This window comes from Eumetopias jubatus, unplaced genomic scaffold (genome assembly GCF_037043125.1).
Source record: "Eumetopias jubatus isolate StellerSeaLion01/CBP00866 unplaced genomic scaffold, mEumJub1_p1.0 scaffold_12, whole genome shotgun sequence".
Taxonomy (NCBI): domain Eukaryota; kingdom Metazoa; phylum Chordata; class Mammalia; order Carnivora; family Otariidae; genus Eumetopias; species Eumetopias jubatus.
Window position 1 is genome coordinate 83,871,545 of NW_028274818.1, and position 25,462 is coordinate 83,897,006.

At 44.7% G+C, this 25,462-nt stretch overlaps 2 protein-coding genes and 1 pseudogene across 2 annotated transcripts in view; 1 reads left to right on the forward strand and 2 right to left on the reverse strand.

Annotated features, from left to right (window-relative positions):
• The window catches only part of TMC5 (transmembrane channel like 5), a 44,909-nt gene that overhangs the window by 14,777 nt on the left and 4,670 nt on the right, over positions 1–25,462 (forward strand). The window contains exons 5-17 of the mRNA XM_028091670.2: positions 1,289–1,376; positions 1,820–2,068; positions 4,857–5,008; positions 7,354–7,498; positions 8,569–8,724; positions 12,456–12,607; positions 14,771–14,849; positions 15,846–15,943; positions 18,002–18,097; positions 21,101–21,176; positions 21,365–21,498; positions 23,709–23,882; positions 25,058–25,136. Of these exons, the coding sequence (XP_027947471.1) occupies positions 1,289–1,376; positions 1,820–2,068; positions 4,857–5,008; positions 7,354–7,498; positions 8,569–8,724; positions 12,456–12,607; positions 14,771–14,849; positions 15,846–15,943; positions 18,002–18,097; positions 21,101–21,176; positions 21,365–21,498; positions 23,709–23,882; positions 25,058–25,136 (1,678 nt within the window). The remainder of the gene's footprint in view (positions 1–1,288; positions 1,377–1,819; positions 2,069–4,856; positions 5,009–7,353; positions 7,499–8,568; positions 8,725–12,455; positions 12,608–14,770; positions 14,850–15,845; positions 15,944–18,001; positions 18,098–21,100; positions 21,177–21,364; positions 21,499–23,708; positions 23,883–25,057; positions 25,137–25,462) is intronic.
• LOC114199675 (ubiquitin-conjugating enzyme E2 variant 1 pseudogene) lies at positions 9,550–11,175 on the reverse strand (annotated as a pseudogene).
• The window catches only part of GDE1 (glycerophosphodiester phosphodiesterase 1), a 40,644-nt gene continuing 39,495 nt past the window's right edge, over positions 24,314–25,462 (reverse strand). The window contains exon 6 of the mRNA XM_028091673.2: positions 24,314–25,005. Coding sequence (XP_027947474.1) covers positions 24,900–25,005 — 106 coding nt within the window. The 3' untranslated portion in view covers positions 24,314–24,899. The remainder of the gene's footprint in view (positions 25,006–25,462) is intronic.

The window sequence follows — 25,462 nt, forward strand, 5'->3', positions numbered from 1 at the left end:
GAAAGAAAAAAAGAAAGAAGAAGTCCTCAGAAGCTTTCTAAGGGCAGGAACTAAAAAAAAAAAAAAAAAAAAAAGAGTGAAAGAATGAGGGCTGTTTTAGCCATCAGACTTCACATGTACTGTTCCTCATCCTTTTTCTTTTGCAATTTGTACCCTTGGAAACTAGTGGAGTGGATGCAACAACGGCTAATAAATAATTCAATGATGCAGTTGTTCTGGGGCTACAAAGATAACTTACAAAGTCTGACAGGGGAGATGGATTTGTCAATAAGTAACTTACACACGAGAAAAAGGAAATCAGGCCAAATCAAGGTAGAGGAGACTGCAGTGACAGGACTAGCTGGAGTGATACAGGCTGCTTGGGTGAAGCAGGAGGGCATGTGAGCCGAGCCTTGGAAGACCGCGATGTGGGGGTGGGTGTTTGGATGGACAAAGAAAACCAGAAAAGAACCAGAGCAAGGTAGATGCAATGAATTCATGGAAAGGCAAAGAAGCCAATTGTGGCTGGATCTTTCTGAAAACACTCTTCCATTTCAAACTCTGCATGGCTGCCTCTGTCACAGGGTAAGGGCCTTATAAGGGCCCCAAAGACTTTACAGCAGGATTTTTCACCCCCAGTATGCCTGATATTTGGGGCTGGATCATTCTCTGTTGTGGGGTCCTGTCCAGTTCATTGTAGGGGGTTTAGCGCATCCCTGCCTTCTACCCACTAGGTGTTAGTAGCAAGCCTTTCTCCCCCAGAGTTTGACAATCAAAAATGTCTCCAGGCATTGCCAGATGTCCCTTGGGGAGCAAAATCTCCCCAGGTTGAGGACCACTGACTTATAGGACCCTTTCCCCATCTCCCTGTAATCATTATCACTCAAACCCTCCTCCCTTCCCCCTGCTCATTCCATTCTAGCCATCCCAGCCTCCCTGGGGTCCCAGGTTGGCTGTTCCCTATGGACACAACAATCCCTTATCCATACAACTAACCCCTCCCTTCCTAGAGGAGTTTGCTTGAATATTGTGCTATTTCAAACTATAGCGCAGTCCCCATTCCAGCATTTCCCATTTCCTTACCCTGCTCTATTTTCCTTTTTCTTTTCCATAGTGCACCTTTTATTTATTGTTTATTGTCTTTCTCTCCCAACTAGTAAAAATGTCTGCTCCATGAGCCGGGGAAATCATTCTCTTTTGTCTCGCTACCTGGGTTGTGCCTAGCACATCATAGTCACTCAGTAAATATTTTGGGAATGAAATCATTACAGCATGGGTGTCTCTCCCTTTCTTCTGCCATTCCCCACAGGAAAATGGTTGACAAAGAGAAAAGTAAGCAATCCCGTCGTATGCTTGAGCTCAACTGCTGTGCTCAGTGTCTAAACTCCATTTCACGGGTAAGAGGCCTCTATTGCAGTCAATAAAATGGGCATAACAGGAGAGTAAAAACAGTGAGGTGGCAGAGTGGGAATGAAAGGGACCCAAGGGGAAGAGAAAGCAAAATTCAGGGCTCTTTCATTGAAAGCTGTAGAAATTGGGTCAGTCTAGGTGCAGAGAAACCAGGTGGGGATGCAAACGTCTAAGAGGTTGCTGAGTTATTTGGACAGCTGAGCTACTGTGAGTGTCACCTTCGACAGCAAACCTGGGGAGGTAATAATAGCACTCACCTTAAAGAGTGGTCCTGCAGATTAAATGAGATAACATTTAACAAACATGCTTAGCGCATGCCTGGCATGTTATAATGCTCTAGACACAGTGGTCATTTTTGCTCTTACGGGACCTACTCAGTAGGTGTTTGTTGAGGGAATGTTAAGCCTCATGCTTGGTGTCCCTACCCCAGGCGTACCGGAGATCTAAGAACAGCCTGTCAGAACTGCTCGATTCCGTCAGCCTATGGCAGAAGACACTCAAGGTCATCGGAGGCAAGTTCGGAACCAGCGTCCTCTCCTATTTTAACTTTCTGAGGTGGCTTTTGAAGTTCAACATTTTCTCGTTCATTGTGACCTTCAGCTTTATCATAATCCCTCAGTTTATGGTGGCTGAGAAGAACACCCTCCAGTTCACCGGACTGGAGTTTTTCACTGGGGTGGTAAGTCCTTCATTTTGCCCACCCGGAGTTCACCAGCTGGGAATCCCCTGGACATATCTTGCCGGTCACCCTTCCAGACCTCTCATTTTGCCTGGGAGTTAGTTGATAGGAGAAGTGAGGCTTTACTTATTTATTTGTTTATTTTAAAGATTTATTTATTTATTTGAGAGAGAGAAAGAATGAGAGAGAAGGGGGGGAGAAGCAGAGGGAGAGAGAGAATCTCATGCAGACTCCATGCTGAGTGCAGAGCCTGACATGGAACTCGGTCCCAGGACCCTGAGATCATGACCTGAGCTGAAATCAAGAATCAGACACTTAACCGACTGAGCCACCCAGGTGCCCTGAAAGTGGGGCTTTAAAACCTGTTTCCTTTTCTCCCCCCAAGTGACATATACACAACACAGAGGTAACCGTGTTAATAGTTTGTGTTGTTCACGATCTCTTTTTCTGTGCACATACGGACACACACACATGCACATACATACACATGTACATATGCATCCCTTTCTTTTGTTTTTTTTTTAACAAAAGATGAATTATTCATATATACCGCCTACGACTTGCTTTGTTTCACCTGCTCTGTGGTGGACATCTCATATTGGTGTTCATAGAGCTACCTTTTCTTTCTTATTTTTCTTTCTACAATATACAGTGCTCCTTTTGAAAGGTTTCTATTGTAGAAGAGAGCAAACTAAGTGAAAGTCCATGTTAGCCTTTTTCCCTTGTCTAATGCCCCAGCTCAGAGCGTATCTTTGTCTACCGTTTTCTTTCTATATGGACATAGATAGATAGGTACATACAAACATATGCAGTTAGATACTTAGGTCAATACGTAGGTAGATAGGTAAACATTTAAAAAATAATGATAAAAAGATGGGGCACCTGGGTGGCTCAGTTGGTTAAGCATCTGCCTTTGGCTCAGGTCATGATCTCAGGGTCCTGGGATTGAGTCTCGCATCGGGCTCCCTGCTCAGCAGGGAGTTTGCTTCTCCCTCTGCCCCTTCCCCCTCTTGTGCTCTCTCTCTCTCTCTCTCAAATAAATAAATAAAATCTTTAAAAATATAATAAAAAAAAACCCCAGGATACTACAGGTCTTACTTTGCAACATTTTTTGCTTCGCTATGTATCTTGAGCATCTATATAGATCCGCAGTATCCTTTTTAATAGCAGCCATAATTTATTTACCCAGCTCCCTACTGAGAGACATATGGCCCCTGTCTTGTGAGTTTACCTTCTAGAAGACATTCCTGCCATTGGGATTCTATAGACCAGGGACTGACAAATGACAGCTGGGACCAAATGTGGCCTGCCACCTGTTTCTACATTTTTAAATGGTTGAAAAAAAAATCAAAACAAGGATAACATTTTATGAAACATGAAAATTATATGTGAAATTAAAATTTGTGCCCATAAATAAAGTCCTTTTGGAACATGGCCATATCCCTTTGTTTATGTGCCTATGATGCCTTCCTCCTATGGTGGAGTGGAGTTGCTGTAGCTACCAAGCCAAAGAGATTTACTGTCTAGCTCTTTACAGAAAAAATTTGCTGACTCTTGAAGTAGAATGTTCAAAGTCAGGTTCTTCCATTTATCTTTTTAATTTCTTTTTCTGTTAAAAAATTTTCCTTGGGATAGGTGCACTGAAGTGGAATTATTGTGTAAATTTCACCTTCATTTTTCTCCTTGTTGTGTGTGTGTGTGTATGTGTGTGTATTTTTTTTTTTTTAAGTGGCCTCCATGCCTAGCATGGAACTCAAAGAGCTTGAACTCACAACCCTGAGAATCAAGACCTCTGCTGAGATCAGAGTCAGACACTTAACCAACTGAGCCACCCAGGTGCCCCTGATGTATATTTTTTATATTTGTATATATGAAACATTTTATTATGAAAAATTTCAAACATATAGGAAAGTAAAGAGTAGTAAGTAAACATTCATATAGCCACTACATAGGTTTTTAAATTATTAATATGTTGCCATATTGTTTTATCTTATTAGTTTTTGGAAGCATTTTACAGTAAATTACAGACATCAGGACATTTTATTCCCAATTTCTTCAACATGCATCTCTGAAAAATAAGGAGACTTTCTGCAGTTCTTACATCTAGCAAAATTAAAAATTAATATTATCTAAAATCCAAAGCATATTCAAATTTTCCAGTTGTCCCCAAAATGTCTTTCCTAGCTTGCTCATTCAGACCAGAATCTAGTTAAGGCCCATACTTTGCATTTGCTTGTGTTTTCTCTGAATTCTCAATTAATCTAGAATGATCTCTCCAGACACAGCCCCCTTTTTTCTTGACATTGTTGCAGAAACCAGGCCAGTTGTCATGCGGACACCAATGTCCTACCTTCTGGAATTGTCTGATTGTTTCCTTATGGTCTGTCTGATTTGTTACTCTGACCCCTTATTTCCCATAAATTGAAATTTAGACCTAATGGCTTGATTCCTTTCCTATTGAACATGTTTGACCATAATACTTCACAGATGACAGAGGCCCATAATGGCTGGCTTTCCTGGTTTTAGTCATGCTTTGATCACTGTTTCAGGTGGTGACAGCTGGGTTCCTCCATTGTAAGGAGTGTTTGAGAGTCCTTTCCAACTCGAAGAGCCTAGTGATAAAATGTCTACATTCTCAACGGCCTTGGGTGCCCTTTCTCTGCAAATAAAATGTCTCAACTGACTGATCCAAGTTTCTTGCAGATAGGAGAGTTGCACTGTGCTGACTGACCATAGTCATCGTTTTCTCGATAGATCCATCTGACCTAGGGTTTATTGTCCCTTTCAGGGTTATTTTAGAAACACAGTGATGTACTATGGCTTTTACACCAATTCTACGATTGGGCACAGGAACGGTGGGGCATCCTACAACATGCAGCTGGCCTACCTCTTCACAATCGGAGCATGTTTGGTCATCTGTTTTTTCAGTTTGCTATTCAGGTATGGAGCATCTGCATTTCTTGATTCTAAGCTGTTTAGATTTAGGTAAAATTCAAGAGACTCAAAAGCGACCCAGGAAACAGTTTCTCTACAATTTTGACTTCCTATTGCTGTCTGATCATTCCTGTTTTAAAACACAGACTGGGGCACCTGGGTGTCAGTTGGTTAAGCGACTACCTTTGGCTCAGGTCATGATCCTGGAGTCCCAGGATCAAGTCCCGCATCGGGCTCCCTGCTGAGCAGGGAGTCTGCTTCTCCCTCGGACCCTCCCCCCTCTCACATACTCTCTCTCTCTCATTCTCTCTCTCAAATAAATAAAATCTTTAAAAAAATTTAAAAAAATATATTAAAAAAATAAATTTGGATAAGAAGAGAGGTTTTTGTGTGCTTTCAAAGAAATCGGTCAGTCTGAAAATAAGGTTATAGTGACCCAACTATTTCTTTTTTTTTTTTAAGATTTTATTTATTCATTTGAGACACAGAGATACAGAGAGAGAGAGAGAGAGAGAGCATGAGCAGGGGGAGAGGCAGAGGGAGAAGGAGAAGCAAGCTCCCCGCTGAGTCAGGAGCCCGATGTGGAGCTCAATCCCAGGACCCTGGGATCATGACCTGAGCCGAAGACAGACGTTTAACCATCTGAGCCACCCAGGTGCCCCGACCCAACTGTTTCTATGACAAGAAGGGCACGGCTGGACAGTTGTCAAAGGGACAACTGTCCAAGAGGAGGTACAGGTGTTCAACCTTTGTCTTCCATAACCATGTACCACAGGCTGGGTGGCTTAAACACAGAAATGTGTTTTCTCAAGTTCTGGAGGCTGGAAGTCTAAGGTCAAGGTGTTGGTGTGTTGGTTTCTTCCGAGGCCTCTGTCCTTGGCATATAGACAGCTACCTTCCCACTGTGACTTTACATAGTCTTCCCACCAGTGCATGTCTGAGTCTTAATCTTCTCTTTTTTTTTTTTTTTAAAGATTTTTATTCATTTATTTGACAGAAAGAGAGGCAGCGAGAGAGGGAACACAAGCAGGGGGAATGGGAGAGGGAGAAGCAGACTCCCCACCGAGCAGGGAGCCCAGTGCGGGGCTCGATCCCAGGACCCCGGGATCATGACCCGAGCCGAAGGCAGATGCTTAACGACTGAGCCACCCAGGCGCCCCCATCTCCTCTTCTTATAAGGACATCAGTCATATTGGATGAGGGCCCACCTTGATGACCTCATTTTAACAAAATTACCTCTGTAAAGACCCTACTTCCAAATACTGTCGCTTTCTGAGATGGTGGGGGTTAGGACTTCAACATACAAACTCTTAGGGTATACAATTCAGCCCGTAACAACCTCACTTCCAGCACTATAACTCAAAAATTAAAATGAGATTTCGTTTTGTTCTATTTTATTGAAACTACAAAACGTTTCTTAAGCTGCTGTTAAGTCAGCGGTGGCAAATTTTGGAGAGGTAGTGAAATTTAGTCAGCATTTTTTACATGTCAGGCTCAGTGCTAAATGCTTCCTGGGCTGACGTCACTGAGTCCTGCTGACGTCGCCGTGATATTAGCACCTGCCTTTCTAGAGTGCTTACTGTTCTTACTGCTACATTGCCTCGCGTGGTGGGCTGAACACTGCCCCCTGCCTCCCAAAGATGTCAGGTCCTAATCCCCAGAACCCGTGAATATGTTACCTTACCTGGCAAAGGGGACTTTGCAGATGTGACTAAATTAAGGATCTTAAAATGGGCCAGTTAATCATCAGGGTCTTTACAAGTGGGAGGCAGGAGGGTCAAAGAGAGGTTGGGAGATGCTGCTCTCCTGGCTTTGGAGATGGGAGGGGCCATAAGCCAAGAAATATGGGCAGCCTCTAGAAGCTGGAAAAGGCAGGGGAATAGCTTTTCCCCGATAGCATCCAGAAGGAACACAGCTCTGCCGACACCTTGGGTTTAGAACCATTTTCTGACTTCTGACTTCCAGTAAGAGAATACATGTGTTGTTTTAAGCCACTGAGTGTGGGGCAATTTGGTACTGCAGCTAACAGAAACTCACACAATTCTCATAAAGCTCTGTGAGTGGGTCCTATGGTTATCCCCATTATATAGAGATGGAAACTGAGGCTCAAAGCAGTGAAAACAACAAAGATCCCCCAGGTGGCCATCCAGGATAGTCAGCCAGGCCTGTCGGATCTTGAAGCCAATGCTCTTAACCATTATGTCTGCACTTGCACTGTTCAGTAGAACCTGGGGCTGGCTCTGCCATGTTGCCTTTCGCTGTTGATGATCAGACTTTCCTTTGTTTAATTCCTGCACTCCCCAATGCCTGCTCCAATAACTCTTGAGTATTTTGGTTTCTGCCTTCCCCAGCATGGCTAGGTACTTCCGGAACAACTTCATTAACCCCCACATTTACTCCCGAGGAATTGCTAAACTGATTTTCTGCTGGGACTTCACCGTCACTCACGAAAAAGCTGTGAAGCTGAAACAGAAGAATCTTAGCACTGAAATAAGGGTAAGGCGAGCCTGCTGTACATACCTTCCCACAGCCAACTTCCTTCAGTATGTCTATAACTTTTCTTAAAGTGATAATGACTTTTTTTTTTTTTTTGGTGGTCCATGAGTCTGGCAAAAAAAAAAAAAGAAAGAAAGAAAAGAAACAAACAAACTGAACCAAAAACACCTAAAAATATTCCTAATGCCCAGTGCTGGTGATGGTTTAGGGAATGACCCTTTTCACATGCTATGCTGGCTCTGTAGTTGGTACGAGCTTACTGGAGGGTAGTTGAGGGATTTATATCAAAATGTTAAGTGTAAATGCTTCTTGACCTCACAGTTCCAAGTTTACTATTTTTTCCAGTGGTTTTCAACTCAGGACAGTTTTGCCCCTCAGGGGACATATGACAATATCTGGAGACTATTTTGATTGTCACAGTGAGGGTGAGGGGGCTACTGGTGTCTAGTGGGTGGAGGCCAGGATGTTGCTAAACATCCTGCAATACACAGGAAAGTTGTCACAACACAGAAAAAGGCCTGAAAATGTTACTAATGCCGATGTTGAGAAACCCCGGTCTGTAGAAAAAAACTTACTAAAAAGAAATAGGAAAAAAACCCTATAAACAAACCAAAAAAAACAAATCCAGACTCTTAAATACAGAGAACAAACTGGTGGTTGCCAGATGGGAGGTTGGGTGAAATAGAAAAAAAAAAAAAAGAGCAAGCAGAATTTATTAGCAAAGGGGCTTTGACAAGAGGTTTGAAGATGCTAACTTCCTTGGTGTAGATACCCAGACTGTTCTTCAAAAGAGAACTTCATGACTTCAAAGCGCTTTCCTCAAGAGCATGGTCCCAATCCTCTAAGATAGAAAAAGTGTTTGACGCCGTGATGGGGGTTCTTGGTCCATTTGAGATTTTCCCGATCTTTATTGGGAAATTATGGGTCTCTCATCACCCACATCTGACATGAACTTTCCCTTTTCTTTCTTCTGTGGGTTTGTGTTTCGAAGTGACAAAGATTCACCCGGAGAGTCTTTGCTTACAGTGGAGAGGGTCCTGTGAACCAGCTTGACTTCCTTGTGTTTGTAGGAAAACCTGTCAGAAATCCGTCAGGAGAATGTCAAGTTAACGCTCAATCAGCAGCTGATCCGCTTCTCTGCCCACCTGGCGGCCTGGGTTGTCTCTACTGGAGTGGCGGTTGCCTGCTGCGTAGCTGTTTATTACCTGGCTGAGAACAACTCAGAGGTAACCACAGGGGAGGGAGCCCCAGAGTCCAGAGCACAGAACCAGGTGAAGGGATGGGATGCTGGAGGGGAGAGCAGTGTACAGCTGGTACTCACAGACTCCATGGCCAGTAGCATTGACATCAGCTGGAACCTTGTGAAAAAAAATGCAGAATCTTGGGTCCCTCCCTTGGCCCATGGACTCAGAATCCATCCTTACCATGTCCCCAGGTGATGTGTGTGCACACCTCAGGAGAGAAGCTCTGGGCCAGTGGAGAGATGGGCACTTGGACCACAGACCTGGGATTTGGGGTTTCTTCTTTCATTATTATATCCCTAATGCTTCCCACTGCCCTGGCACTAAGTAGATACTCAGGAAGTATTCTGATGGACTTTTGTGAACGATTTAACCTTTGTTTCCTTTTTGGTTGTTGTTGTTATAGCACAACTAACATATATTTCAAATGGACAAAAAATTAGTATTGTTTACAGTATCTTAAGATAAATTGCCTTTGAATGGGAGCGTCCTTTCCAGTACTTTGAGGTCTACAAGAAGTATCTAGAAAATGTACTACTGTGGAAAATGACTGCTTAAATCGAATGGGGGGGAGAGGGGAGGGCCTGTGGTTTCTCTTTTTTTTTAAATTTTTAAAAATTTTTTAATTTAGTTTTTGACAGAGAGAGAGACAGCGAGAGAGGGGACACAAGCAGGGGGAGTGGGAGAGGGAGAAGCAGGCTTCCCGCAGAGCAGGGAGCCTGATGTGGGGCTCGATCCCAGGACCCCGGGATCATGACCTGAGCCGAAGGCAGACGCTTAACCACTGAGCCACCCAGGCGCCCCTGTGGTTTCTCTTTTTGATTAATTGCTGTAACACTGTCCTTCGGGCAGCTGAGGGAGTTTCATGTTTTCTTTAGACATCATTAGGCGCTGGAGCTCTTGCAGGACAACTTTGATGCTATATGAGTTCTGCCATTTTGCTAGCACTGATATGGCTCTTGGGTCCACCACTCCATTAGAACTATTAACTCCATTCATATTAATTTTTGTTACAAATCTTACAAAGGGGGGTGCTTCTGGATATTTAGGTCCACATTCTATTTTAAGGCTGCATATTCGGTTTTCATAAATTGTCCGAGCTCGTGGTGGCTGCCATCTTGCATCACTGTCACTCAAGGCCGGCCCCTTCTTCCCTTTCTGAGCCCTGTATTCCTCACTTGCAAAACAGGAATGATCAGACCCGGCTTTGTAGGTGTGTGGTCAGGACCAGAGAAGAGTTATGTGAAGAATCTCCTCAGTGTCCAGTACTGTGGGTGATGAAGGAATGTTAGCTTTTTTTTTTTTTCCCTTTTTTTCCTAGTAACATGAACTCGGAGACTAATTAGCTGGGTGATCTGGGCAAAGTACTGCTTTTCTGTAGGTTTTGGCTTTCAAATCCCTTGGAAAATGGGGCTAATTGTAGCCAGTTTGCTGACCTCTTGAATTATGGTACAGGTGGGTCCGATTACATCACTTTCTTTATTTTTTTAATTTTAATTTAATTTTTTTTAAAGATTTTATTTATTTATTTGACAGAGACAGACACAGCGAGAGAGGGAACACAAGCAGGGAGAGTGGGAGAGGGAGAAGCAGGCTTCCTGCTGAGCAGGGAGCCCGATGCGGGGCTCGATCCCAGGACCCTGGGATCATGACCTGAGGCGAAGGCAGACGCTTAATGACTGAGCCACCCAGGCGCCCCATGTCACTTTCTTTAATGGCTTCTTGTTACCCTCAATATAAAATCTATCCTCCATGGCATGATTGACAGATCTTATATGATCTGACCCTGCCCACATCTCTAGTCTCAACACCCCACAACTACCCATATCCTACACACCAGCAACACTAAATGCTGAACTGAACACAGTTCCCTGAACATATCATGCCTTTCCTTATCTCTAGGTGGGAAAATGCAGTTCATTCTCCACCCCGCCTCCCCTAATTCTGTTATCCGGCAAACTTCTCCTTCTCTAGACCTCAGCACAGGGTCATTTCCTCACCACCATCACCTTCACTAGACTGAGTTGGGTGTTCCTGATTCTGCAGGCTTTCCCTGTGCCCTTGTCATGTGTGGTATTGAAAGTACCTGTTTATACATCTGTCTGGTAGCTGGGCTCCAGACTCAATACCTCATACATAATAGGCGCTCAACCAAATGGCTGAATAAGTAAAGGAGAAGCCAGCAAGAAAATGGTTGTGGGATTATATAAATCTAAGGGTTTGCCATTAACCATATTAAGGTGTGCCCTGAAAGAGGGGAAATTAAGTCTCAAGGCTTAAGGGCTTAGCAATGTCTACTTAGGATGCAAACTGTGACCAAGCAGCTATAGGCATAAAGAAGACTTCTGAGTTTCTTCTTCACCTGGAAGCTTTTCTCTACACCCACCTGAAGTGAAGGAGGGCAGCTAAGGAGGTGAGGAGGCAGAGTGGAGTCATTCCTGTTGTTTGAACGTCTGCTGTATGCCAGGCAGGAACAACTTTGTACCACTCCAGGGGTTATACTCATTGGCAACTATCACTTCCTGTGAATGGTGTCCTACCTGTGTTATTTAGGGGCCAGACTTTGCTTTATTTGGTCTCATTTTATTCTTTTTCTTTAAAGATTTATTTATTTGAGAGAGAGAGAGAGAGGGAGAGTGGAGGGAAGGGCAGAGGGAGAGAGAATCTTAAGCAGACTCCCCACTGAGCATGGAGCCGGATGCAGGGCTCGATCCCACGATCCTGAGATCATGACCTGAGCCGACATTGAGAGTCAGATACTTAACAGACTGAGCCACCCAGGTGCCCCCGCTCTCATTTAATTCTTCAAATAACTCTATGGGTTACACGATAATCTCCTCATTATACAGACAGGGAAAAGAGGCTCAGAGAAGCTATGCATCTGGCTCCTCATGCGGCTTATAAGCATGGGGAAGGGGCAGCATTTGGATCCATGGCTACAGAAATACTGCCAAAAGTGCAAGCGGGGCATTCCAAAACTGTCCAGAGGTAAAGGGAGGCAGGGTCAGGCCTGGGGGTGGAGGACGGGGTAGTGGGAGACAGAAGAAAAATCCACTGGAAGCCCTTACTCCAAGGATGCCTGGCAGAGGGGCACCCTAGCCCCCACTCTGAACCAAATGCCAGCGTGTCACATCCATTTGAAGGAAGGGGTGTCTCTCTGGACCTCATACAAAGGTACGGTGTGGGCTGGCAGAGGCCCTCCTTTCCCCTAATTCAGCACCCAAGGACAGCAAAGCCCAGTGAAAATGAACAGGGCCACCCAGGATAGGGAAGGAAACATGCTACAGTGATCGATACCAAGGTGCTGTAGCTTCAGCAGATTTAAGGTTTTACTCTGACAGCCAGGGAGCACCTTCTTGTGGCCCTAGACCTCTTGCTGAGGATGGTAAATTCACAGGATGGCTGTTTGCGTTCAGGCCCCTAAGACACATCGACCTGGTTCAAATCTACCAGCACCTAGTGGGTGACCCCGGGCAAGCATTTTTGCCTCTCTGGGCCTCCGTTTGCCCATCAGGTAAGTCTATTCATATCTACCTGCCGGGCTGTCGTGAGGATTACACGCAGTCACGTGGGTGATGCTTGGCTCAGGGTGAGTGCTCAAGAACCCGTGAGGAGCTACTCCTGGGGTTTCTCTGTTGTGGGCAGTCTCCTGTGGGAGGCTGAGAGGAGTTCAGTGCACGCTCGGCCTCTCAGTTGTTTCCTTCCATCCCCTGCAGTTCCTGAAGAAGCACAAGGACCCTGGGGCAGTACTGTTACTGCCTTTCATTGTGTCCTGCATCAACCTGGCAGTGCCACGCCTCTACTCCCTGTTCAAGCTCGTGGAGTGGTACGAGATGCCACGGCACGAAGTCTATACCCTCCTGATCCGGTAGGTGTGTCCGCCACCTCCAACACCAGCCTCTATTTCCATGGAGGGCAATGAGGTGGGAGCTAGAAAGGGTTAGGCTCAAGTACCAAAGTGCTGTTTTCCAGAAAAAGTTCTAAGAACAGAGTGTGTTCGTGTGGTGGGGGTTCATTGCCAGAAAATCCAAAAGGTGCTCAGAAAATACAGAGAAGTCCAACTGCCTTTTGCTCAAAGCAAAGGCTTATCTTTCCCGATTGCGATCAGCCTGAGGTTTAACATAGGTCTCAGTTATGAGATGTACAGATGTGTATGTTGTGGACTGCAGAAAGGCTCCTGGCTGAGGAGCTGCATGGGGACTGAAATTTATCCAGTGTTCCCATTAGTCAAGCTGTGAGCCCGGATAGCCACTGCCTCAGCTGGGAGGAAGAGCGGCATTTTTGTAATTCAGACACCCATATGGAGGTAGAGAGGGTACTTTTGGCAATTCATTGGCTGGGAGGGTGTGCCTTTTGCGCTAGAGGTGAACCCAGGGTTTCGATAAACAAAGCATAAAATTACCCAAATTTTGTCCTTATTCCTTCTTCTGGATAGTTCCCTGACCAGTTCCTGGTTATGGTGGTGTTTATAATAATAGGTCTGTACAATGCAAATTGAGATTCTTTACTGATCAATTCAAGAGCCTTTGCCTTCCATGCCTCTGAGATCTGAGTCCTGACCAGCTCTCCAACATCATTTGGAGAATTTGGATGGAGGGGTGGTAGACCTGTTTGCTTAGTGGGCCATTTTGAACCAATCACTTTGCTATTTGTTTTTCCTGATCACATAAAGAGGTTAATGGACTTTTCATAGACATCAGCCATTTGTACTGCTTCACAAAATATTCAATAGTTCAAAATCTTCTCTGCATGAAGAGAAAATGGGAAAGGTTCGAAATAGGCAATTCTTTTTGATATAAGATGAGCTTTTCTCAGCTTAGATGAGTATGTTTTCTCAAGTTTAATGTGGAGCTACCCTGCAGTAAAGGTACATTAACTCATTAATCCAGGAGATATTGAAGGTCTACTGCGAGCTAGGTATGAGCAAGAGATTAGGGATCTGGCATTGAAAAAGATCCAGTTTCTTTCCTTTATGAAACTTACTGTCTAACACAATGATTCTCAACCTTCAGCATACACCAGAATTACCTGAAGGGATTATGTGGCCCTGTCCCCAGAGTTTCTGATTCAGTAGCTCTGGGGTGGGACCTGAAAATTTGCCTTTCTAGCAAGTTTACAGATGAGGCCGATGCTACTGGGTTGGAGGACACACTTTGAGAACGACTGGTCTAGTGGCACACAATTGTTGGCACACCAAATGCTGAAGCCCTATTAAAACCAGCAGGTGTTGATTTAAGGCAAAATGACTGGGTTTAAGAGCTCAGGGGGTTAGAGCAGATGGTCCTCTGTTTCAATCTTTGTCATGCCCCTCGGAAGCTGTGTGACCTTGGACAAATTGTTTCACCTCTGAGCTTCAGTTTCTTCATCAGTAAGATAGACATAAAATGCTATCTACGTGATGATAGAGTTGTCAGTATTAAGAGTTATAAAGTTGTAAACATTAAGTTGTAAAGACTAAGGTGATTCAGTAAAGTTCTTAACACAGTGTACTGTCCACGGTCAGCACCCAGTGAATAGTATGTATGTTTACTGTTATTACAATCAATGAGAAGTGAAATCAGATAGTTTGGAGAGGCACTGAAAGAGGGTATATCAGTTGATATAAATTAGGTTATGCTGCAGTAACACACATCCCCTCTCTTCTCAGTCTCAGTGGCTTAGAACACAAAGATTTATTTCTTGCTCATACTATATGTCCCTTGTGGATGGCAGGGGGTTTTGGTCATGTCATTCATGCCAGGATCCAGGCTGAGAGCAGCAACCATCTCAAATGTTGCTGATGGCCATTTCAGAGGGAAGACAGTGAGTTCCAGAGAGTCTCATTGGCATTTAAATGCTGCAGCCTAGAAGTGACACAAAGTGACATACATCACTTCTGCTCACGACTCATTTGCCAGAACTAGCCCTATGGCTCCACTCAAACCAGAGGGGAGCAGAAATTTCGGTCCTACCACATGACCAAAAGGACATATTGGCAAACAGTACTAATGATTGTCATGGAAGGTAATGATAGCTGTTTTCTGTTATCTAGAAACATCTTTCTGAAAATATCAATCATTGGAATTCTTTGTTACTATTGGCTCAACATTGTGGCCCAGGCTGGTGAAGAGGTGAGATTCCTATGCTGTTCTGCCTCGAGTTTGGTTTCTTAACCTTTGACCACCAGGGAAGAAGTGAGTTTCTCTGGTTTCTCAGAGTTTCTACTCATGATCTTAGAGTAGATATCATATTATTCTTCCATTCATCTATCCATTCGTCCATCCATCCCTCCATCCATCCATCCCTCCATCCATCCATCCCTCCATCCATCCTTGGGCTGTGCACTCAAAACCTCCTTCTCCTTGTTCAGCCAAATCTAAAAGCTCTCAGTCCATCAGCTCATAGCACTGACTTCCTGCACAGGTAATTAATTGGCTATCAGTTGCATGAACTGACTAATTCAGCCTTCCAGTTTGTGCTAGCCTGCTAAACTCCTAGGCCACTTTCTTTCTTTCTTTTTTTTTAAAAAATATTTTATTTATTTATTTGACAGAGAGAGAGAGAAAACACAAGCAGGGGGAGCGGCAGGCAAAGGGAGAGGCAGACTCCCCGTGGAGCAGGGAGCCCGATGCGGGGCTCGATCCCAGGACCCCGGGATCATGACCTGAGCCGAAGGCAGACGCTTAACGACTGAGCCACCCAGGCGCCCCCCCAGGGCACTTTCTTAGGCAGATATTAATGAATTTTCATAAGGTTAATAAAAAGAGTGAAGGCATTATTACCATCGATGCCTTCTGCTGTCCCTGGCTGAGAGATGGGATCCAGAGGGCGGAGGACAGGGAGGAAAAGTTTTAAGAGGAGAGATAATGAGAAGGGAAAGTTTGGGGTACATGTGGTGGGCAAGACTTACTGGGGAAAGAAGGGGCACAGAAAGGGAATAAACACCCTTGAAAACAAACTCAACAAGTTAATGGTGCCCAGAGTGGGTCTGCTTTTCTAGGCACACAAGGACCCGGTCAAACCGATCCACCAGCCATGTCCTGATGAGTGCAGGATGCCAGGAACAGATGGAAATTGGGCAAGAAGCAAAGCCGCTTCGCATCTCCTGACTCTTATTTGCCTTTCAGTGTTGGGAAACCCTCATTGGCCAGGAAATCTACCGACTCCACCTGATGGATTTTGTGTTCTCTTTAGCTGATTCCTTCCTGGGCGAGTTCCTGAGGAGGTAAATATTTGTCAGCCTTGAGTAATTAACACCTGATGTTGGAACTAGAGCCATAGGCTTGGCTGAGCAGGAAGTATGGGTATCCTTTATACTTATATACTTAGTACATAAGTATCCCTTATATACTGTAGTGTGCACTGTTAGAAGTCTGCCTTTCATTCTTTGGGATACTGATTCTTTCTGAATTCACCGATATTTCACTTTTATCTGACAGTCCTGTTGTCCAAGTTCATTTGGTTCAGCTAGCCCTTTACAACCTTCTCTTGGAAAAAAAAAAGGGCTAGAAATAAAACATAGAAACTGAAAGTCATTTGAGAACTTTCTACCATAGATAATTCTTTTTTTAAAGATTATTTATTTATTTATTTGGCAGAGAGAGAGACAGCGAGAGAGGGAACACAAGCACGGGGAGCGGGAGAGGGAGACACAGGCTTCCCGCGGAGCAGGGAGCCCGATGCAGGGCTCGATCCCAGGACCCTGGGATCATGACCTGAGCCGAAGGCAGACGCTTGATAACTGAGCCACCCAGGCACCCCTCCGCCGTAGATAATTTTAATTCTAGTGTATATCCTTCCAGATTTTTCTGTGCACATACTGCTTTGTGTATGTGTGTGTGTATTATATAATTTCAAAGACAAAAATGGGATCACAATGAAAATCATTGTGGTGTTTGCTCTTATTAATCTTAAAACTCTGCTGTGGTATCTTTCCCTAACAGTACATCTAGATTTATGTCATGATTCATTTAATTGAATTTGATTATTATGCTGATTGTTATTTTAGATGCCAGGTATACAGAATTGAGGCAGTGTAATCATTGGCCCATATGTAGTCTTCTTTTATTGATTTATTCATTTATTTGTTAATAATATGCCAAGCATCTCATTCCTTAGAGACACACGTTTCTTTGAGCTGCCCCCATGATAAGATGGCATAACATAAAGATTCTTTCCTCAGTGGGTAGGTTGCATGACCAATCTCCTCACTCAGTCTGCCCAAACTCACTTTCATTTACAGCCTCTATCCAGGGTCTGGACGTAAAGGTGGGGAGGTTTTTTTGTTTTTGTTTTTTTCATGGCAATTTTTTTTTTTTCAATTGGCATCCTCTCTGTATGAAGAATTCAAAGTGGTCTCAAGTTTCCTCCGAATAAATGGAGACCTTGGCTTCTTCTTGTGGATTTAGAAAACAGGGCAAGCACTATTAATCCAATAGCAGTAACCAGAAATGGAAAAATGTTCAGTTTATTTGGGTTCGGAGGTTCTGAATTTATCTGGTCCCTGAGAAAAAGGTTGAATAAGCAAAGAGTGGTATAAATGAGATAATAGGATAATTTTAATAATGATCTCATTTAATACCTATTGTTAGCTTATAATTAACTATTTAAATAAAAGGAGGGATAACTTAAATAATGTTCTCTAGAATTTTTCTTTTTTTTAGAAAGAGGGGCAGAGGGAGAGGGAGAGAGTGAATCTTAAGTAGGATCCATGCCCAGCATGGAGCCTGATGCGGGGCTCAATCTCACAACCCTGAGATTTTTACCTGAGCCGAAATCAAGAGTCAGATGCTTAACCTGAGCCACCCAGGCACCCCTCTAGAATTTTTTTAAACCACTTCAGCAGTACCTCTATTCAAATGCATTGTATTAATTCCATTTTCCCTCAATTCCTTCAATTATTTCTTTGAAAATATGCTTGTACTTGGAACCTTTCAAACATTTGCAAGGGAACTTAGGACTTTATTCCAAACTGGTGAGGCTCTACTTTGTTGATTGTGGGGAATCTTTTGGCTTTTTTTTTTTTTTTTAAGATTTTATTTATTTAATTGACAGAGAGAGACGGAGAGAGAGGGAACACAAGCAGGGGGAGTGGGAGAGGGAGAAGCAGGTTTCCCGCTGAGCAGGGAGCCCAAGGTGGGGCTCGATCCCAGGACCCCGGGATCATGACCTGAGCCGAAGGCAGACGCTTAAAGACTGAGCCACCCAGGCGCCCCGATTGTGGGGAATCTTTTGAAGGAGAGAGTTGATGATTTGGGTACTAAACTCAGTGATGTTTTCACAGACTCATTGGAATGCAGTTTATCACAAGTCTTGGCTTACAAGAGTTTGACATTGCCAGGAACGTCCTGGAACTGATCTATGCACAAACTCTGGTGTGGTAAGTTTTGAAAACCTTCAGACTGACTCAGAAATATTTTGTAAGTGGGGATATTGTGGCTATTGTTACCTTTATGAGCACTTTTTAAAAAACTGTGGTAGGAAAATGCATCATATAATATCATCTGAACCTTTTCTAAATGTACAGTTGAGTCGTGTCTATTCACATAGCTCTGCCAGAGATCTCCAGAACTCTTTTCATCTTGCAAAGCTGAAACTCCCTACCCATTAAGCAAGAACTCCCCAGTTCCCCCTTCCCCAGCCCCTGGCAACCAGCACTCTATTTTCTGTCTCTATGAGTTTGAATACTCTAGATACATTATGTCAGCGGAATCATACAGAATTTATCTTTTTTTTTTTAAAGATTTTATTTATTTATTCATGAGAGAGAGAGAGAGAGGCAGAGGGAGAAGCAGGCTCCCAAGGAGCAGGGAGCTCGATGCGGGACTCGATCCCAGGACCCTGGGATCATGACCTGAGCCGAAGGCAGACGCTTAACCATCTGAGCCACCCAGGTGCCCCAGAATTTATCTTTTTGTGCCTGGCTTATTTCACTTAGCATAATGTTCTTCAGGTTCTACATATTGTGGCATACATCAGTACTTTCTTCCTTTGTAAGAGTGAATAATATCCCATTGTATGGATATACCACATTTTGTTTATCCATTCATCCGTGGATGGACCTTTGGGTTGCTTCTACCTCTTGGTTACTGTGAATAATGCTGCTATGATTATGGGTATGCAAACGTCTCTTTGAGACCCTGCTTTCAATTCAATCTTATGGCACATATGAACCCTCTTAGATTTTTTTTTTTAAGATTTTATTTATTTGAGAGAAAGAGAATGAGAGAGAGAGAGAGAGAGAGCACAAGAGGGGGGAGGGTCAGAGGGAGAAGCAGACTCCCTGCTAAGCAGGGAGCCTGATGCGGGACTCGATCCTGGGACTCCAGGATCATGACCTGAGCCGAAGGCAGTCGCTCAACCAACTGCGCCACCCAGGCGCCCAACCCTTTTAGATTTTTTAATAAATGATGTTCATAAATCAGCTGATGTGATAATAACAATATATTTCCATTTATCGAGTGCTTACTTTGGCTGGGTTTTTGAACTCTAGAAACCAAGTGCTTATACTACTGACCACTTGCTGAAGGTTCCAAAGGGAAATGTTAGCCATGAGGGGGGAAAAAGTTCCAATCAGAGGTGGCCATTACTACTTCTGGGCCTTTACGGTTTGTGTTAATAAATTGTAAATAAGCACAACTGAAAACACATGTATCTTTTCCTTTCCCCATGGCAATTATAGATTTAACCTCTGTGCTTTTTAGGAGAATATTGCCTTTGCTGATGAGCTTTAAAAGAAGATAAGGGAAAGGTACCTGGGTTTCTCAGTCGGTGGAGCATCTAGCTCTTGGTTTCAACCCAGGTCATGATCTCGGGGTCGTGAGATCGAGCCCTTGTCGGCTCCGTGCTGGGTGTGGAGCCTGCTTGGCATTCTCTCTCTGCCCCTCCCTTGCTCGCTCACTCTTTCTCTCTCTATAACAAAAGAGAAGACAACAGAAAGGGAGTGTATGTTAGGGACAATGGTATGGTAGAGATGAGGTGAGGTAAGTGTTTTTTGCACACCACCGTGTCTATTTTTTGGCATGTCTACATATCACCTGTACTGGTTTTATTTTATTTTATTTTTTAAAGATTTTATTTATTTATTTGACAGAGAGAGACACAGCGAGAGAGGGAACACAAGCAGGGGGCAGTGGGAGAGGGAGAAGCAGGCTTCCTGCGGAGCAGGGAGCCTGACATGGGACTCAATCCCAGGACCCTGGGACCACGACCTGAGCTAAAGGCAGATGTTTAACCGACTGAGCCACCCAGATGCCCCTAAATACATTGCTAAAGGAGTCTTTATTTTACAGCCATAAATGGAAAACCTGTGTCATTTGAGAGAAACTTCAAGTAACTTGAAAAGTAAATCAAACCAGGGCACCTGTCTGGCTCAGTCGGTAGAGCATCTGACTCTTGATCTCAGTGTCGTGGGTTCGAGCCCCATCTCTGGCATAGAGATCACTTAAAGAAAAATGTCAGTCACTTTAAAAAATAAAATAAAACCAAGCCAATCACAAACAGTCAGATTCTAGCTGGGTGCTGCTGTCTGCCAAGGTTCTCAGTTTAAAGCTTGTCCTCACCCTTTCTTTTAGGAAAAAAGGGGAGGTTGGCAAGTGTTACGCCCACCAAAGTGAGATTTTCTTCTCTTGGAAATCTCTACTCAGGAGCATTAGGGAGAATTGAGGGGGAATGTCCTTCTCATGCGTAACCCAGTGCAGTTTAATGAGTGTCCCTGCAGGACCTCAGACCTTCTTTACTGCCATGGAGGGAGAAGAGGGACATGTCCCACATTTGGGACACCTAGGTTAGGGCTTGCTGAAGGCCATTTGGTGGTATGTGGGTGGTGCTTTCTGCAAAATCTCTATTCCAAAGCTGGGAAGAGAGCAGCTGAGGATCCTGGGTACGGTGGGGACTTACCTGGTTTGCAGGGGGACAGAGCACTCTCCCTCTGTATTTGTTTGTTAGGGTTGCCATAACAGAGTACCACAGAGGGGGTGGCTTAACATTTCCTCACGATTCTGGGGGCTACAAGTCCAAGATCAAGGTGTTCGTAGGGTTGGTCTCTTCTGAGACCTCTGTGCTTGGCCTGTAGATGGTACCTTCTCCCAGTGTCCTCACATGGTTCCTCTGTGTGTATCTGTCCTAATCTCTTCTTTGAAGGACACTAGTCAGATTGCATTAGGGCCCACCCTAGTGACCTCACTGTACCTCTTTAAAGGCCCTATCTCCAAATATAATCACATTCCAAGGTATTAGGGGTTAGGACTCCAGCGTATGCATTTTGGAGAAACACGATTCACCCCATAACACCCTCTTTCCCTTCCCTGCATACCCTGTATCTGCCCCCACTCCCCACTCTGCGTGTCTCCCCCTGACCTCTGACACTCTTTCTCCCTTACAGGATTGGAACCTTCTTCTGCCCTCTGCTGCCCTTTATCCAAATGATTACTCTTTTCATCATGTTTTACGTCAAAAATGTGAGTCAGTCTGAAGTTGGAATCGATTAGCCTCTCTCAGTCCCGTGTGACCCCGTGGTGGTTGGAATTGGATTGGGGGCGGCGGGGGGTGGTGCCGGGAAGGGGGTCAGGAAGCCGGTGCCTGGCTGGGGTCCCTCTGGCCTGCTTCTCTGGCCACAGATGGGAGGTGGCCGTTTCTCTCTCTTCAGATCAGCCTGATGATGAATTTCCAGCCTCCCAGCAAAGCCTGGCGAGCCTCACAGATGATGACATTCTTCATCTTCTTGCTCTTTTTCCCATCCTTTACTGGGGTCTTGTGCACCCTAGCCATCACCATTTGGAGGTAGGAAATAGTGGCCTTGTGGTGAGGTCCTAGAGATGGGGTGGGTGAGTGTTTTAACACGTCGGCTTTATTATTATTAAGGTATGGTGAGGCTAGCGATCAGAAGGCGAATGCTGTTGAAAGATGATTTGTTATTCTCAGACCCCAGTAGAAGTGGTGGTGGCAGGTGGGAAAACCGCGCCACAGAGGGCCACATGAGGAAGCCCCAGGGTTGGTCAGGACGCAGAGGGAGTGAGGAGAAAATGTGAGCAAGAGCCTTTGTTGTGGTTTCGGTGGGAAAGAAAGGGCGAGGTGGGGTAGGCAGGTTTAGGATTGGCTAATTGGAACAATTTCAGTGGATTTTGAGGTATAGGGGCTGACTGGAGTTGTCTGGGACCTGGCTCTGGGGTGATCAAGGCAGGGGCATAGTGACCCTGAGTGTGAGAGCCTCATAGAGTAGGTGGAAGGTGGGATATGGGCTCTGGATCAAGGATTATCTCTCCAGGGTCAATAAGACCCCAGATGTCAAAACATCAGAGTGAGAAGACAATGCTTAGTACATTGTTTAACCCAGGTTCCCTTGGAAATCAGCAGACACAACAACCAAGGGAGGGAGTAGCTCTTGGATCGGTCACCACCCATCAGGCGACTTGGCATGGCTTCCTCACTTCCTGGAAGGACTGCAACTTCCCAGAATGGGGACAGAACTTGAGCGAAATGAACAGAAATGCCCTGCTTGAGCTGGTTCCCTCCTAGTTCTCCAACCTCAGCCCACTTTTGCTCCACCTTCCTTCATCCTCATGGCTCTTGCTTCATGCCTGGGACCCTGAGAGCCCCTTCCGACATGGGGTGGAGTCCTCTGAAGTGTTCTCCCGACTCCCTTTGCTTGGTGGCCTTCTGCCCACCCTCTGGTTCTTGGCTCAGAAGTGACCCTGCTTAGCTATGTCAGTTCCACCTCTTGTCTCTTCATTCCATCGCTCGTGGTCAGAAATGCCTTCATTTGAATCTTTGTTTAATCATTACTCATTAGTTGTTCATCTTTGTTTTTTTTCAGTTTATTTTTTTATTTTTTAAAAGATTTTATTTATTTACTTGAGAGAGAGCGAGAGAGCACACGAGCAGGGGGAGGGGCAGAGGGAGAGGAAAAACCGACTCCCCGCTGATGCGGGGCTCAATCCTCGGACCCTGGGTTCATGACCTGAGCTGAAGGCAGACTACTTAACTGACTGAGCCATCCAGGTGTCCCTAGTTGTCCATCTTTCTTACTAAAATGAAAACCCGAGAGGGCAGAGTCCATGTCTGTTTTGTTTGCTATGGAATCCCCAAGGCTTAGTATATAGCACAGCACCTCGTACAGGTGCAGTTAACTTTTATAGAATGAATAAGTGAATGAATGAATGAATGAATGGAGTGAGTGAATGAATGAGTGAGTGAATGAATGAATGAATGATCGAACGAATGAAGGAGTTGACTTTTAGGATGTAAGCAGAACTGGAACCATCAGGAACTCAAGTGGCTTCAGGGCAGGCTCCTCTGCTTTATGATGTCTTTGTGTATCTCTCTTTTCTCTCTCTTCCTAACCAGTTCCTAGTTTCCCTCTAGTTTCTGCTAGTTCATAACAACTGACTACACGTGCCCACCATTGCCACAACTTCAGCTTCCACAGATCACAGGGTCCCTTCTTCATATTTCTTAGTTCAAGTTCCCCAGAAAAAGAATCTGATTACCCAGTTCATTTCTTCAAGCCAGGATATCACAGAGTTCACTGTCTGCTCTTTGGATTGGTGACCAGTAGATCCAGTGAGAAGCCATGTGGGAGCAGGTCCTCAGAGTGTGGGTCACAAGTATAAAACATCCCAGCTGAGGCCGTGAGGGGGAGAGGGTTTCCTCCGGAAGGAGGGTATATGTACAGCAGGCAAGAATTGCTGGTTCCAGGTCCAGAGCCCAGAAAGGACAGTTTGATTCTAGAAAAAGCTATACCTGAGTCCTGTGCTAGAGGGGTTTTTCTGTCCCTTGTTTTTTTTTTTTTTAAAGATTTTTATTTATTTATTTATTTGAAAGACAGAGAGCACCTGGGAGGGGGGAGGGTCAGAGAGAGAATCAGACTCCCTGCTGAGCAGGGAGCCCGATGCGGGACTCGATCCCGGGACTCCAGGATCATGACCTGAGCCGAAGGCAGTTGCTTAACCAACTGAGCCACCCAGGCGCCCCTCTGTCCCTTGTTTTACCAGATTGAAACCTTCAGCTGACTGTGGCCCCTTCCGAGGTCTGCCCTTCTTCATTTACTCCATCTACGGCTGGATCGACACCTTGAGTAAAAGGCCCAGCTACCTGTGGGTTGTTTGGATCTACCAGAACCTCATCGGAAGTGTGCATTTCTTTTTCATCCTCACCCTCATTGTGTTGTAAGTGGAGCACCTCGGGAACCTGGAGGGGGAAACATACCCTTAACTCTGCTGGTGGATAGTCTGGGGAGATTTGCCAGGAAGGCAAAGGGCTACAGTGTTAGCTCAGTGTTCTGGATGCTCCTGATTTTGCCCTTGAATTTTTTAAAAAGTTACTTACTATCAACTTGTCCTAGGTTTTTTATTTTTGTTTTCTGTGGTTTTTTTTTTTTTTTGCCTGTTTCATGAAGAAAGCAATATCTTCTGTGCCCCCTCTTAAGAAATAACATGAAAACAAAATGAAAATTTTGATTTGAGACTGCTTAGGAAAATTTTATGTGTGATTCTTTCTGAGATTGTGATTACGTTCAAATGGGTTGGGCATTGTTGGTACATAGGATAGCGTTCTTCCATTTCCAAATAAAAACGATCAATATCTGACTTCTTTTTTTTTTAAAAGATTTTATTTATTTACTTGACAGAGAGAGACACAGCGAGAGAGGGAACACAAGCAGGGGAAGTGGGAGAGAGAGAAGCAGGCTTCCTGCCGAGCAGGAAGGGATCATGACCTGAGCCCAAGGCAGACGCTTAATGACTGAACCAGTTTCTGACTTCTTGTGAAAAAACAGATCTGCCAAGACCGGGTTCATCTTCCTGCATGAACAGTTGGTTGGCTAATAGATGTCCCTCTTTAGAAGCCTAGCCCTGATAGCATTGGAAATTGCAACTCCTCAGAGAGAGAGACACAACTCAAAAGCACAGACAGGAATGAGTCTTTTTTCCATCTCTCGTGATTCCACGTGCAGCCAGGTTGAGAACCGTTGCTTTTTTTTTTTTTTTAATTATTATTTTTATTTACTTGAGAAAGAGCCCAAGCGGGGTGGGGGGTCAGAGGGAGAAGGGAAAGCCGACTCCCCACTGAGCAGGGAGCCCAATGTGGGACTCGATCCCAGGACCCTGAGATCATGATCTGAGCCGAAGGCAGACGCTTAATGACTGAGCCACCCAGGCGCCCCTAGAACCACTGCTGTGATGTATTTAACCTGTAACCCATCCAGACACAACTTTTCGGGAACACTGTGGGGCCAAAATCCACTTGCAGGCAAATATCTCAGTTTCTTTGCACTCTTTTGGAATTTGGGGCCTGCAAAACATTGGCAAAAGTGTCTGTCATTCTTTCTTTTCTTCTCTTCTAGAATCATCACCTACCTTTACTGGCAGATCACAGAGGGAAGGAAGATTATGATCCGACTGCTCCATGAACAGATTATTAATGTAAGTTCCATTAGTCCCTCTGTTTTCCTCCTCTCACCATTTTTTAGAAACATTTTATAATGGGAACTTCCAGACATATTCCAAAATAGAATAGTATGATGAACCCACACCTGCCCACCACCCAGTGCCAACTACCATCAACATGTGTGTACTCTTTTTTTTTTTAGATTATTTGTTTATTTATTTGAGAGAGACAGAGTGAGCGTGAGTGGGGGTGGGGCAGAGGGAGAGAAAGAAGCAGACTCCCCACGGAGCGGGGAGCGCAACTTGGGGCTCGATCCCAGGACCCTGAGATAATGACCTGAACTGAAGGCAGATGCTTAACT